At 36.7% G+C, this 15,393-nt stretch overlaps 1 protein-coding gene across 3 annotated transcripts in view; it reads left to right on the forward strand.

The window, feature by feature from the left end:
• The window catches only part of ldah (lipid droplet associated hydrolase), a 39,053-nt gene extending 25,256 nt beyond the window's left edge, over positions 1–13,797 (forward strand). For all 3 annotated transcript variants that reach the window (XM_026286165.1, XM_026286164.1, XM_026286166.1), the window contains exons 6-7: positions 9,496–9,578; positions 12,915–13,797. In XM_026286165.1, the coding sequence (XP_026141950.1) occupies positions 9,496–9,578; positions 12,915–13,094 (263 nt within the window). In that variant the 3' untranslated portion in view covers positions 13,095–13,797. The remainder of the gene's footprint in view (positions 1–9,495; positions 9,579–12,914) is intronic.
• The last annotated feature ends 1,596 nt before the right edge of the window (positions 13,798–15,393 follow it).

Below are 15,393 nucleotides of genomic sequence, written 5' to 3' on the forward strand. Positions count from 1 at the left end.
AGTATATCACCACTTCAAAGATGGTTTGGCCGATAAAAAAAGTCGAGGCTGAAGAGGGGGAAAAGGCTAATAATATTTGAGTGGCAGCCAAGAGAGCATTGTCTCTCATTGTTTTGAATAAAGTTTTATTTATCATAACTCATATTTAATCTCTAAGGCTTTCGGTACATGAACTAATGGTGCAGATGAAGTGTTGTGAGTAGGAGTAATTAAGAGGCCTCTCCGACGAGCGAACCGACTGCTAACGTAGTCTCTCTCTAGGTGAAAGGCTGAGTGTTTTCCCTGTCTGTCCTGGGAGGAGAGTGATGGATGTTGTGATGGCCGGAGAGTCTCTGCCAAAGAGGCCTCAGTAGAGCCCAGAGGCATTAGTGTGAGCTCCACTCTCTAGTCGCTCTGAAGAACCAGTTCTCTCGCTCGCTCGCACTTCTTTTCTCCTTTTTTCATGCTGTCAGTTCTACCTTTAGGTTCTTTTCTCTTTTTCTCTCCCTATGTTGCGGAGGGAGTTGGAGGTTTTTGCTCCTGACAGCGCTTGTAAGCATGCTTTTAATCATTAGCACTTCTCATGTAGTGTCAATTGGAATGGATTTAGGTTTCAAATGTTCAAGTGTTCAAATGTTCAACTTTTTTCCCCGTTGCTTATTAAATACCAACAAATGTTGAAATACTTTGCTGCGGGGAAGTTTAAGCTCTTGTTATTCATTGAAAAGGCCAGGTGGTCCTGTATGTACACATGTGCATGCATGCGTTTTGTACTATTGAGTGCTGGCCCGTGACTGCGTACCAAAAGCTGCGCCGACTCTCTGTCTTGTATTACATCCGTAATTAATGGCGAGTTGACAGACTTAATTAAGAAAGCATGTTGCTATTAGCTGGAACTTCCTGGGCACATTTAAGGATTTATTTGCTCAGAAATCCCTTTCCTTGAAACGGAGAATGTTGATATTTTGATGTTAACTGCATGTGGAGCATGCATACAATGTCTGTCATGCAGACATCAAGGTTCTGCATCTAGGAGCATAAACGTCAATGAGGCGTGCCTGCTTGCAAATCCGTAGGGAAAGCGGCTATGTAACGGTCTCTAATATGCTTTATCCTTTCAGTAGACTGCAACACTTCCACACAGCTTCTGTTTCCACTCGCCTAACCACTTGTGCCAGTTCTCATGACATGTTTTTTATGATTGAACACCCATAACACTTTTCTATCCAGGCTTCTGTTGGCCTAATTCATGAGAACCGAGAGATTTGACCCACCATCTTTGGAGACTCAGATTAAACTCCTCTGTCTTTAGTTCTTTTTGCTGTTCCAATCATAATTTGACTCACCTGGCAAAGCGGGAAAACAGAGCGTAGCGGCAAGTGGCTTCCTTTCCCGTTAGAGCGGAACAAAGTTAACGTCGACCTGATTTTGGAACCTAGAGGCTAAACTCCTGAACTTCTTATCTGCCACCTTGCTTTTGAGTCCTGTTCACTTCCTCCTCCGGCCACCTGTTTCTGGTTGGAAAGTCGGCTAGTATGCGGAACACCTTTATATTAGTAGAAATGTAACTGAACAAAACACAAAATTACTTGGCTGTTGATCAATTATTGTTGCTTCCTGTAAGTTTTGTTCCTCACTGACGGTCAAAGCACAATGGGAAGTCTAGTGGTATTTTTTGTTTTTGTTTTGAGGTTTGTTCACTCAAAAGGGAACATCCTGTCAGCATTTACTCACCCACATGTTGTTCCAAACCTGTATGACTTTCCTTTTTTTGACAAATTTTGTCAATACGTTGTAATTTAATGTTTGTTTACCAACATTCTTGTTTTTTTTTTTAGAATAAAAAATGTCATACGGATTTGGAATGACATGAAGGCAAGTTAATGACAGAACTGTAATTTTTGGATGAACTGCCCCTTTAAGCGTCTTGGCAGTAGCCATATAACATTCATGATGTCAGACATATAACCATAATGCTCTACCATGTTTTACAGTCATCAGTCTATTTCCTTGCAGATGTTCTTATTTTATAACCTTGAGAAAGACTCATCTGGACCATTTTGCATTAACAGACAAAAGATACAGTACATCATCCGGCAACCCTAACAAGAAGTAGTCTTAAAACAGTTTAGTCACCATGTCCATGGAAGAAGCTGTTCTAGTATTTGCCTGCACATCACCATTAGATGGAGCAGGACGCTATAGAAAGATGCAGTGCTCAATGTGGTGCCAGGCATCTTTGAGATACTTACCATAACGGTTTTACAAAACGGACAGGATCATCTTTTAAATCTTAAAATAAGCCGATCCACATGATAAGACCTCTTTTGGATTGGAAATATCCTTTTTTTATGGATGAGCTTGTTGCATCTGTTGTCAGTGTTAGAGTTAAATTGCATTGTAGTCAGGTAATTTTGATTATCCTGAGCTTTTGTTAAGAACTAAATGTGGTGTCATTGTCTGTTATAATCACAGATGTGATGAGAACTTGGTTTGCTTTCATTATCTGTTGAAGGTTTGAAGGGCCGAGGATTGTGACTTGCATCATTTACTCCATTTGAAAATCATTATGTAATACAATGGAGTGTCAGGTTTTGATCATGTTGAAGCTGAATACATAGATTCCTGATTTTCCACACTCCGGAGAGCGTTGTGCCTCCTGATATTAAAGGTTTGTCATTTTATGACATTGTGTCCATGGGCTAGTCATTTATATTATTTTTATATTATTATTTTACTTGAGATCCAAGAACCACATCTGCAACTCTTGTGTTAGCCCAGAGGGCAGTAAAAATCCCCTAAAAATGTGGATTTTTTTCCCTCATCCAGTATGTAACGGCAGTCATTTTCTCGTTGTGGTTTTTGATATATGGCTGAACGGTTGACCTTTCCTAATAATAAAGCCATGCTGAAATTGTAGTTTCTCTAGTAGTAGTTAGTACAGTAGTTATAGTTAATTTCACAATCTGGTCATCAGGTGTGATATATCATGAAAAAAGACAACACAAGCCACCCCAAAGGGCCGAACAAGAATATCCTGTTCATTTGGGGTTCATGAATGAAAAAGTGATGACAGATGATAATGCAAGGTTTGTTTATTAATGTAACTCTCCTAAATTTCTGCTCTGTGTGACTTTACTTGAGGTGCAAGGGATCACGGCCACCCACTTTGTGCTGTTTTTAAAGTAACGAAAATGAAACCTGTGTTGTATTTCGGCTGATGTGGCTTTTGCGTTATTGAATTGGAAGGGAGAATATAATTGTCACATTCGCTTAGCTCTTTTAAAGGCAAATAGAATAAAGAGAAGCACATTGTGATTCTGTGGTCTGTGTAAACGGAGGAGAGACTGGATAATACGCTGGACTTTCTGTGTCCGTGGAATTCAGACATTTTTGCCGTCATGAACTTAAAATTGTCCTGTTTGTGTGACTAATGCAAAGTGACTGGAAGAAAGAAGTAAATTGATGGTTTTAGAACCAATAAAGGAGTGTGTGGTGTAAAATAAATATCGACAGGACAATTTAAAGCAAATGCAAGGAGTAAAGGGGCACATTAGGCACAGTGGAAGAAGAAAACTTTTTGTTCCCATCTGTATCTGAACTGAACAGGATGAAACATTTAAAAGCTTTTGTTTATTTGTGAGGCTCCTTCTGCTCCTTGAATCACGACAGTGTTTTACAGTTGATTTTCTTCTATAAAAGATTAGATGTTTACTTTGATTAGTAGTCGAACATTTGGCTCAATTATGAATTATAATCAGCTTGATCACTTTCAGTGTGGATATGGTTAGTTGATCTGGCAATTTCAACAGAAATGTACTAAACTTTCTGAAACTAAAATAAAATCTTAATGTGGATGTAGAAAATCCACATCGAAAACGTTCTGTTCAAATACCCATCTCGTTTTTGTGTCTTGCCACATGGAAGGATGCTCACGGGAGATTATAAAATATCACCACGTGCTTGTCTGTTTGTGTCTGTGTGTGTGTTTTTTGTGCACGTATCCCTCATTTCTACCTCTCCAGTCAGTTGTTAACTAGGTGCATGTGTGAGGATGTGTAAAATTGACTGGAATGCTGTGCCCTGCCAAACCCCCCAGCCCCATACCCCCCTGGAGATAAGTGAGAAAGAACAGGGGATGTCTCGCAGATCACTGCCCCAAGACTGGCACACCCGTCTCCCTCCTTTTCCCGTACCTTCTCCTCATTCATGGGATTTTCCTCCTACACGTATAGTCCTAACATTTGCATTACCTGTATAAAGTTTGTTATTTGAAAATGGCCATACATTTATACAATCATTTAATTTAAATAATCCAAAAAAAACTCAAAATATTTTGCAGTGGACCCCTGGTAAAAAAAAAAAAAAAAAAAATATATATATATATATATATAGTGCCCTCCAGAAGTATTGGAACAGTAAAGATAAAATGGCTTTCTCTGCTGTGGAGTCAAGACAAATATGATTAAAAGATCAATATGTGACAAAACTACAGAATGTCACATTTTATTATTAGGTCTTTCGACACACACGTTTTAACAAATAAAAAGAACAGCACTTTTAGAGTTCATCCCACTATTTGATGTGAGCATAAGTATTGGAAAAGTTGAATTTAAGACAGATATAAAAGATTAAAAGCTAATATTTAGTTGCAGATCCCTTGCATGTAGTCAGAGCAGTGAGTCTGTGACCCATAGACTTCACCAGACTCTTGGTCTCATCCTTTGAAATGCTTTTCCCAGCCTTTAATGCAGACAATTCCAGCTGTTGCTTGTTTTGGGGAGTTTCTGTCTTTAGTCTCCCCTTCAGCTGGTGAAATTAATGTTCAGTCGGATTTAAATCTAGAGACTGATTTGGGAAATCTAAGACTTTACATTTCTTTGCCCTGATAAACTCATTGACTGAACTGGCAGGGTGTTTTGGGTCATTGTCCTGAAACAGTATGAAGTGCTTTCTAATTAGTGGCATTTTCTTGAACATTGATAGCCAAGATGATTTTGTACCATACCAAATTCATTCTGCTACAGCCATCATACATTGAGTCATCATTAAAATTAAGAGGTCCTGTTCTAGAGACAGCCATGCATGCCCATGACACCACCTCCACCAAGCTTTACAGATGGGATTGATTGCCTAGGATCATTTGCAGTTTCCTTTTTTCTCCACACTTTTGCTTTCCAAGCACTTAGATAAAAGTTAATCTTTGTCTCATCGGTCCATCAACTCAGTTCTAAAACTCTACTGGCTCACAATTGTGAAGAATCTTGCCTTTCTATTTTTGGCGCTTATCAGAGATTTGCATCTTGCTGTGTAGCTTCTTGCTGTGTAATTCTGTGTCAAATTAGTGGTTAGAGTGTTTGACTCCTAACCCTAAGGTTGTGGGTTTGAGTCTCGGGCTGGCACTACCATGACTGAGGCGCCCTTGAGCAAGGCACTGAACCCCCAACTGCTCCCGGGCGCCACGGCATGAATGGCTGCCCACTGCTCCGGGTGTGTGATCACGGTTTGTGTGTGTTCACTGCTGTGTGTGTGTGCAATTTGGATGGGTTAAATGCAGAGCATGAATGGGTCACCATACTTTTTCACAGCTTTTATGATTTGTCTGTCATCGACAACTGTTGTTTGTCTTCAGGTCAGGTCATCGTTGGTTGCTGATGTCGCCGGTAGTTTCCATGCCCTTTGTTTTTCCTATAGTTCTAATTGACTTCCTCTTTTCTTTTAGCATCCAAATAGCTTGCTTTTCTCTCAGTCAGCTTCTTTGTCTTCATCCTGGTTTGTGTGTGTCATTGCTGAATGCAAGACTTAGAATGCAGAAACGATGGATATAACTGATACGACACATTCCCTGCTTTTAATATCTGAAAAATTCATGCAGCAGGACACTTAGAAAGACCTGTGAGGCAACTGTTCCAATACTTATGCTCACATCAGATAGGAAGATGAAACTCTAAAAGTGCTGATATTCTTAGCTGCTAAAACATCTTTGTGTTGAATCGCCCAATAATAAAATGTGAAATACTGTTTTGTCTCATATTCATCTTTAATCATACTTGCAGATTTCTTGACTCCACAGCAAATAGAACAATTTTGTCTTTACTGTTACAATACTTACAATACTAGGGCACTGTGTGTATGTACCGGTATGTATATTTGTCTTCCTCCCCCCTCCACCCCAAACCAAAAGTCTGAAACATTTCTCAAATTTTGACTGATGATTATTTACAAATAATTTCACAGGGTTGAGAAATATTATTCAAAAATTCTAAATATTAAATAAAATTTCTTAATAATGTTTCAATAAATGTAATTACAATCTCCATTTGCTCTCGTGTTTTTTGTAATATGCCCACTTGAATATGAATAAAATAAAGAATACTTTTATTTATTTGTTTATCACAAATAATATGCAACATTTCTGTCTTATTTTTCTTTATTTTCAACCATCAAGCTTCTTTTTTTCTTCTTTCTTTCTCTCTTTCTTTCTTTCTTTCTTTCTTTCTTTCTTTCTTTCTTTCCACTTTTGCATTGGGCAGGGTGTATTATAGGGCAGTCAATTTTAAGGTCCAATTCTCACTATTAATAAACCATTAACTACGACTTTTGCCTCAATAAACTCCTAATTTGCTGCTTATTAAAATTGAGTTAAGTTTAAGTATTGGTTGGGATTAGGGATCTAGAATATGATCATGTAGAATAAATGCTTTAAAAATACTGATAAACACCCAAAATGTAATTAATAGGGTATGCTAATTAGGAAATACCAAATAAATAAATACCTTTTAAGTTTGAGAATTTAAAAAACTAAGGTGAATCAAACTCTTAATGTGCCAGAAAATACCAGAAATATGTTCTTGTTTAGATATAAGATAGGTGAACAGTATTTAAACTGCACAGTGATTGTAGTCATCACAGATTACGATGATTTGGTTAAAATAACTGCAACAAGAGGGTAATTTGCCTACAGTCAAAGGTAAAGTAGTGGAAACGCAGTGAACTTTACTCTTCTGTAAACCCTCTAGTTTAAACATCCTCTAAACCAGTTTACCTCAGTGGGTGGAGATGTTGTTTAGTGTAATAAAATTAGATATCTCACTGAGTGTTCAGTGAGTTCATTGTATTCTTTGGTAAATATTTGTTTGCACCTCATCTCAAATGACTTATGTCTCCCTTTAGCACACATCAAAATGCTAAGGAAAGCATACATGTAGCTTTAACATTTATTTAGAAGCAAACACGCAGCCAACCCAAACACACATAAGGGACTCTGAAATCTCTCTGATGCTGGGAATACAGGACACATTCTGCCATGAGTCTCTCTCACTCAGTTCTTTGAAATATGACTGGCACTCTCCGTTTCGCCTCCAAGCTTTGATATTCTAGTCTAGAGATACGGCTCGTTCCCGCTATCTATGGGATTTTTTTCTTCTTGTTTTATTGTCCACCAGGGAGAAAATAGTCAATAATGTGGCAGCAGCAGCTCACCTCATTCGGTACAGTACAGTCAGATAACTCTGCTTTTATTTAACTTCTTGACCAATAATAAAGTATTTTCTGTATGCATGTCTGTGACCTATGACAACAGCTGTGTCATTGTTGCTCAGCATTTCCATGCCTCTTGGGACAGGAAAGTTTTGGCACAAGCAGTACGTGATCTGGGTATTTTCATTCTTTTATGAATACTTTGGATTTCGACTTAATAGTGATTTAAAGCACTGTGTTTTTTGCTAACTATTTAGTAGGGAAACGGGCATATTCAGACCTAGGATACTTTTTGCAAGCAACACTAATGAAAAATGGAAAACCCCTTAGTTTTCTGCACAGAAGGCTTTCATTCAGTTTTCCCCATTTCCAAAAATCATTTCCTCTGTAAAATTAAATATAGTGCTGAATTAATCATTAAGAATGAACATTCTAATGAAACATGGCGTAACTTAATTTTTTTTTTTTTTAATTCCATGTTTTTCTGCATTAAGAAAGGGATCAAATTGATTACTCTCCTTTCGTTCCCCCTTTTTAGTATGTAGCTCTGAGTCTTGTGAAATGTGGTAACAGTGCTGGATGATATAGTACACAGGCCGTGATTAATATTATAGTGTTAAAGCCGTGCGGATGTGTGATCATACCCACACTTCCTCTTCACTCAGTGGAAGCAAGTCATTTGAGTTTTTCCCTTACACACACACACACACACACACACAACACACACATGCTTTCTTCATGTACCCCCGCACACACACACACATATGTACACACTTCCTCCACAGTCTGAGGCTGAACAATCATCACTGTGAAGAATGTCCTGATGAGAAAGGATATTAACACATCTCTTGGCCAAACGTTTAGTCTGCACAAGATCAGGATCGGTCTCTCTGAATAGCTGCCAAGGTCATCCAGGTCAAGCAGCTTGTATTTACTCATGAATCTTAGAGTTTTGAGCAGGGATATGTGTGTGAAAGACCTCTGTGATGTCCAGACTGCTGAGCGTGGACCGGTTTTATTTAACTAACTAAAAGTAGCAATGCTACTAATTTAACTTCCATTTTTAGCGGCATGACAGTAGCTCTGCTGATTAAAAAAAAAGTAGTTTCTTTCAAATGCAGCATTGAAAATTTTGATTTATTTTGTGGTATCTTTGAAAAAAAAAATGTTTTATTTATTTATTTAAATTTTTTTTTTTATATATATACCGGCATCTTATATATACATGTGTGTGTGTGTGTGTGTGTGTATATAATGTGATATGTGATACACAAATACACACACACACACACACACACACACACACACACACACACACACAGACAGAGGCAAGTGTGCCTCAGATTTTGAGTTATGTGAAAATAAATAAATAAATTGCTGAATAATGTTTTTTATATTTTATGCAATCACAACAGCGTGATTAGAACATACGCACATACATACATCAGCTGCTAAATTCAAAACTATGTCTGCTGGATGGCACTGATCAAGAGACAGACATGTTTTATATAGAAATATATATATATATATATATATATATATATATATATATATATATATATATATATATATGATACTGTTTGTGTTTAATATAAAATATAAATTGCTTTATATTGAAATGCAAAAAAGATATCAGTAATTTGTATCACGCAACTCATTTTTTCATAAACTGGGGGCACGCAGTATGAAATCTTCACAAAAGACACAAATCATTTCAACACACAGAATCTAAACGTGAAAACAATGACATCATTGCACACCATTAAACTGTTAGTAGGAGTGTACATCCAGTAAATGTGAATGGGAACAGATGTAATCCTCATGATCTGGTTGCTGTTTCTGTGTTTGTACGAGCTCTGGCCTTTGAGGTTGTGGCTGTGTGTGTGTGTGTTTCATTTTGATACACTTCGTGTTTAGTAAACCCACAGAGGCTGATATGTTATGCAAATGTTTACTAAGTTATGTTTGCACTACCTGATTTATTACAGTTTTGTAACATACTAATCTACATGTTTGTCTCTGTTGTTGTCTCTGCAGCCAACGGTATGTACATGGGAAGCCAAGAAATGAGACTGGTTGTAGAAAGAGACAACGCAACTGTACGTCAACACCTCAGCAAGGTAATGATCACACAACATTTGAACAGTAAATAAAACAAAAACACTAATTCTAAATTAGCCTTTGTTTGGAATAACAAACATTTCTATTAATATTTTGAAGATATCTTTTAAAGGGAACTGGGTTCTTCACGTAGGAAGGAAGAAACAATATTTGAAATGTTGTTGACAGTATAGAAATAAGTGTCAAAATTTATCAATTGACTTTAAACAAACTCCGAGCCATCTTGAACTGATTTGTGTCTAATACAAGAACATCTGTATCCTTCAGTGCATTACATGCAATGTTGCATTAGACTATCGCGAGCTATGTTTCCATCCAAAGATGCAAATTTAACTTGTGCGTGAAACAGGAATATTGCAAAAAAAAAACATTTGTGAATAAAACATACATTATTTTTATGTGCATTTTTAGAATTTATGTGCATCTTGGCATTCCATCCAGTGTTCTTTTTTTTATGCGATATTCCAAAATGTGCATAAAAATGGGTGGATGGAAACATAGCTACTGTCCCTGCATAAGTCAAACAAGTGTGATCTGTATATTGATCAGTCAATGTACACATCCACTGTCACTTCCAGAAAAACATTATTATATTTAACATAGATAAATATTAGAATTAGGTAGGGATTCAGTGATATTAAAATGATATAAAAATTATGTTGCTAATAGATGGCCAGTAATACTATTTTTATACTATTTTGTCTGAATAAATACAATTAAAAGACTAAAAGCAGTCATTTTAAATGCTACAAGTGAATTTAGGCATCATAATGTACTTATTATATTGCATATTTACTTTGCTACAGATCACATTTATTATTGTTTTTTAAAAGTATCTTAAAGTGAGCGTTGTATGATCGCAACGGTAATCTCAATGTAAAATAGTGGAATGCACAATTAAATATGGAAAATTGAATGTTACGGATTTAAAAAAAATAAAAAAAACTAATAATTACTGATGATCAATATACTTCAGATATGTTGTGCATCCCTTTTCAAATAGAGGTTCTTGTTCATATTTTGGCCATTTTTCTTAGTCTGTGGGATGTTAATGCATAACTAGAAGATGACTGTAATAAATTCAACAAATAAGTGCAGTATCTTGCCAAAAGCGTTGTTCCCCATGCACGGGTGTTTGTTTTACTGGAACAATTTGATGACGCAGCTCTCCTTAATTTCCTACATATTAACGGCACTGATCAAAGAGATTTGGGAAGCCTCTAAACATGTTAGACACAGATGAAGCCCACACTGACTCACCCTTGGAGAGCTGATAACCAATCAAACAATATAAGATCTCAAAGCACGTTCCTCCAACCAACCCTTCCGTTTTCTCATCGGATGCATGGGCGGAAGAACCATATGTACCTTTCAATACCATGGTGTGATGCAAAGCAGAGACTGCGTACATATGCAGAGGGAGGAGGACAGGGCTGCTGATGGTCTATTTCTGTCATCAGTTAAATAGGTGATATCTTCACTGCTCTTAAGAGTCGCATACTCAAGACCTGTGTCTAATGTTACACTTAGCAAATTCCTCGTCAAAGCTTCAGAAAATCCCTTGAGCCTGGAAACGGGTCGAATTTTTCCCGGTCTGATTTGTGCATCCCACCCATAATTCGAGGGAGGAAGGAAGCTCTTCCATTACTCTGACAACCATTGTCTGTATGGGTGTCAGTGTATGTGGTGTTCTTTGGTATCGGCTTCGCAGTCCGTCTTGTTTGCCAATATAATGCTAGAATAATTGTCTTCCGAAAAAGCTGAAGGTGAAGACAGGAGGTCATATGTTTAAACCCCTCTCAGCCTTAAACCACATGCATCTGACTTCTCTATTAGATTTATGGGCTGTGGTGAAATCGATCAGGCCGACAGATGTAGAACCCATCACGATTAACTGGTACAGTCGGCAAAAGCCAAACATTATGCAGTTTGTCATAGAAATCATGCAAAGCAGTTGACAAGAGAATTTGATCTTTCTATTGTGTATGGCTCTCGAAGTCTCACCAATAAATAGCCTTTAGAAATCTGCACGGGTGGTTTTTCCTTTCGCATTGATGTTATTGGCACCGTTCGGCCGAGGTTACGGCAAGGAAAAACCCTTCAAGTGTCCACACTGGTGTCCGAGGGGACGTGGTAGACGTTGTGGATTTAATGTCAATCTTTCTTAAATTTAGTTTTATTGAAACACAATCTTGATTGTTTTCCCATTTGGATCCTCTGTGAAGTTCTCAGTGTGCCTCGCCTTTGTTAAAGACTTTCTATATGATTTATTAAGTTATTCTGCTTTAGAGATTTATGGCACATGATGAATTTTATCTGCCAAAGATGTGACTGTTTATATCTTGACTTGAGCTGTCAATTTATTGCCTTAATTATGTCTTAAGTAGCATGGGTATATTAATAGCAATAGCCAAAAATACATAGTATGGGTCACAATTAACGATTTTTCTTTTATACCAGAAATCATTAGGATATTAAGTAAAGATCATCTTCCATGGAGATATTTTGCAAATTTCCTACCGTAAATATATAAAAACTTAATTTTTGATTAGTAATATGCATTGCTAAAGACTAAATTTCGACAACTTTAAAGGCAATTTTCTCAATATTGAGATTTTTTTTTTTTTTTTACCCTCAGATTCCAGATTTTCAAATAGTTGTATCTCAGCCAAATAAACCATACATAAATTGAAAGCTTATTTATTCAGCTTTCGGGTGATGTATAAATCTCAATTTTAAAAAAATTGCCTTTATGACTGTGGTCCAGGGTCACTGTATTTTAATCAGACAAATGATCTTTTATATTGGGGCTTTCCTCAACAAATATTGATTGATGCAGTCATTTGTCATTAGTGCATAATGCCATTCAATTCGATAAATGTTTTAATTGACATCCATTGGTTAAACTTTTTCACAAAGCAAAAAAAAGTTTTAGAGCTTCAAACTAAGACATCATTCATAATTTGATACTTCTAGTTCCTTCTGACATCTTGAGGTGTGCTGAGGAACATGAAGGAGCAGCATACTGCAGACTCCAGTGGTGGTCTGAGTTTCTATGTAAATCAAATGGGAGGGCTGCTACTTTTATTATTCTAACATCACCGATTGTGCCTTTAAAATGAAAGATGAGGTTTTTATCGAGCAATGACATACAGGTACTAGCTCTCGCTTAAGTGGCTGTCAGAAAAACAGAAAAACCTTTCGATGTATATATTGTTTTAGTTCTGCCCTTATGAGACATGGTCATAGCGGTGAATCCCACATACAGTATGAGAAGAAACTTAAATCATGTTAATGTCTTAATCGGCTCTGCTGATTTTGTTTTCTTCTGTCAGCTTATTTTTTACTACGGAGCCACGGATCACTGGTGCCCTGTGCAGTATTACCATGATATCAAAAAAGACTTCCCTGAAGGGGACATCCGTCTGTGTGAAAGGGGCATCCGGCATGCATTTGTCCTGGATGCAGGGGAGGAAATGGCTAACATGACGGCAGAGTGGATCTTTGATAATTGAGGACGCTCTGACTGCAAGATTAACATTTCATTCCTCTTTAACCTCTACCAGCCAAGTATTCAAACTGAGCCCCCTCTGTGTTTTTTAATGCAACCAATATTTTAAGATGTATTACGTACCTATTTCCATGGCAAAGCATCATGCTTGTAACAAAACACTTTAAAAAGGTGCGGTATCACTGATGTATTGATGGCATTTTATTTTTCAAATATTCATGATTGTAAAATATCTGGTTATTATTGTTATGCGGTGTATTGCTGTAGTTTACTTCAAGAATCTCTCGTTTCTGTCAAGTGGAAATTGTAATTGTCTGTTTGTGATGTTTATGGGAATGATTTCTAAACACACAAATGTGCAGTGGAGTGTGGAGCAGGACACAAGTCAATTATTTATTTATTATAGTGGAACATGGTTATCTTTTGAACTTGAGTTAACCAGACCGCTCACATAAGAAGAAACTTCTTATATATATCAACCTGGAATAAAGATATTGATCTCTTGATGGAAAATTTATTTTTATAATTTAAATTATTTTATATTATTATTCAATAACATCAGAAGGTTAAAAAACAATGCATATTACTACCTTCACAGATAATTATTTAGACCGCAAAAGATTAAAACTGCGTTTCTGTTCATAGAATGTCCCATTGTTAATAAACACATTTGCAGTTGAATCAATAAAAGCTGGTTAAGAGACAAACTTGTCCATTTTTTTTTTTTTTGCTAATTTCAAATGTAACATTTGTACTTCTATGTATTACTATATTCATTTAATACAGTTAAATAACAATGTTCATTATGAATAAAATATTTTAAATCCGTAGTATGTTAAGAGTTTTTGCTTATGCTTAATATTTATTTCCCATTGTATAGCACTCTTGTATGATTCTTTCAGGTTTTTCAGTGAATTGTTTCACACATAAAACATGTTACATGTGATTTTATTTCTGTCTGAAGTGAACTTGCCTGTACTAGAACGGGTCAAATACGGTCCTGTCAGCAATGAACTGGGACCTTGTAGAACCACAAAATTATGAATTTTAACGAAGCTCTGGCTAACCCTCATCGAAGGCTGGAAAATTCTGCATATTTGAGCTTTCTCCATATGAATGGACCTCAACATTACCCCTGGATCATTTTTATTTTCCAGACGGCATCAGCAGGACTTTGGAATAGCGCTGTACCTGTAAAGCTGATCTATTTGGATTCTTTAGGAATCAGCTTGGCTCCTGACACCTCCCAAGAGTTTGGTTTATGGTGAATGGAGGAGCCAAAGCGGGGCCCCTTATAAGAAAAGCCTGCTGTAGGTTTGTTCTCTGCTTGCGTGGCTTCCTGGGGGTTACCAAGTGAAATATTTTGACAGTTTACCTCAACAGCCCAGGGACTAGTAATATAATTCAGTCCTCTAACCACCTCAGTCAATGTATTGAAACATCAAAACTCTCATATTTTACTCTGATGCTCAAATTGACTTGATATGGTATTCCTGACCTTAAAGGAACAGTTCACCCGAAAATGAATATTCTGTAATCATTTACTCACAGTTTCAAACCTGTATGACTTCCTTTATATTTCATGAAAATTAACAAGAACTTTAACCGTCAAGCTCCAAAATGACAAAAGAAAGCACCATAAATGTGTCATAAAATGGTCCGCATGAATCTAAAGCCTAAGACCAAAATGTAGATCAGTAATTTTTATTTTTTTTACAAAGGCGTGAGATTCACCATTTTCCCCCTGCTGCATTCCTGAGGGAAGTGGTGATGTCCAATTCCTAAACTAATCATTCTTTTGAGTGAGATCTTTTCAACAAATCATTGGAAAGATTTGTTTACAAATCAGATCTTCGGGTTCTCAAGTTCAATTCATTGTCTCAGCCTTGTTGAAACGATTAACAGCCCACTGATATGAGTCAATAACTAAATTTCAGTCTGCTTCAAAAGACTTAGAATATAGTGCATGAGTCACTTGGACCACTTTTGTGATACTTTTAGGGTCTGTTTACAGAGATGCATTTTTGCATTTTAAAATAGGGTCCAACTGCAGAGGCGCAATGTTGTTTACTGGAAATCAAGGCAGGATTTCTACTCGTTTCTTTGTAAGTGAGGTGCGACTCGATCTCAAAGACATAAGTCTAGCACATGTTAAAATAATTACAGATATTGCATCTTAAAAGCAACACAGTGAAACAAAGTAGTGTTCTGCACTTTTAACAATGTTTTTTCTTTTCTTTTTTAGAGTTGATTATTTATTACAAAGTACATGATTATTGGTGTTTTATAAGAAACTTCATTCA

Source organism: Carassius auratus, chromosome 17, assembly GCF_003368295.1.
Source record: "Carassius auratus strain Wakin chromosome 17, ASM336829v1, whole genome shotgun sequence".
Classification (NCBI taxonomy): Eukaryota; Metazoa; Chordata; class Actinopteri; order Cypriniformes; family Cyprinidae; genus Carassius; species Carassius auratus.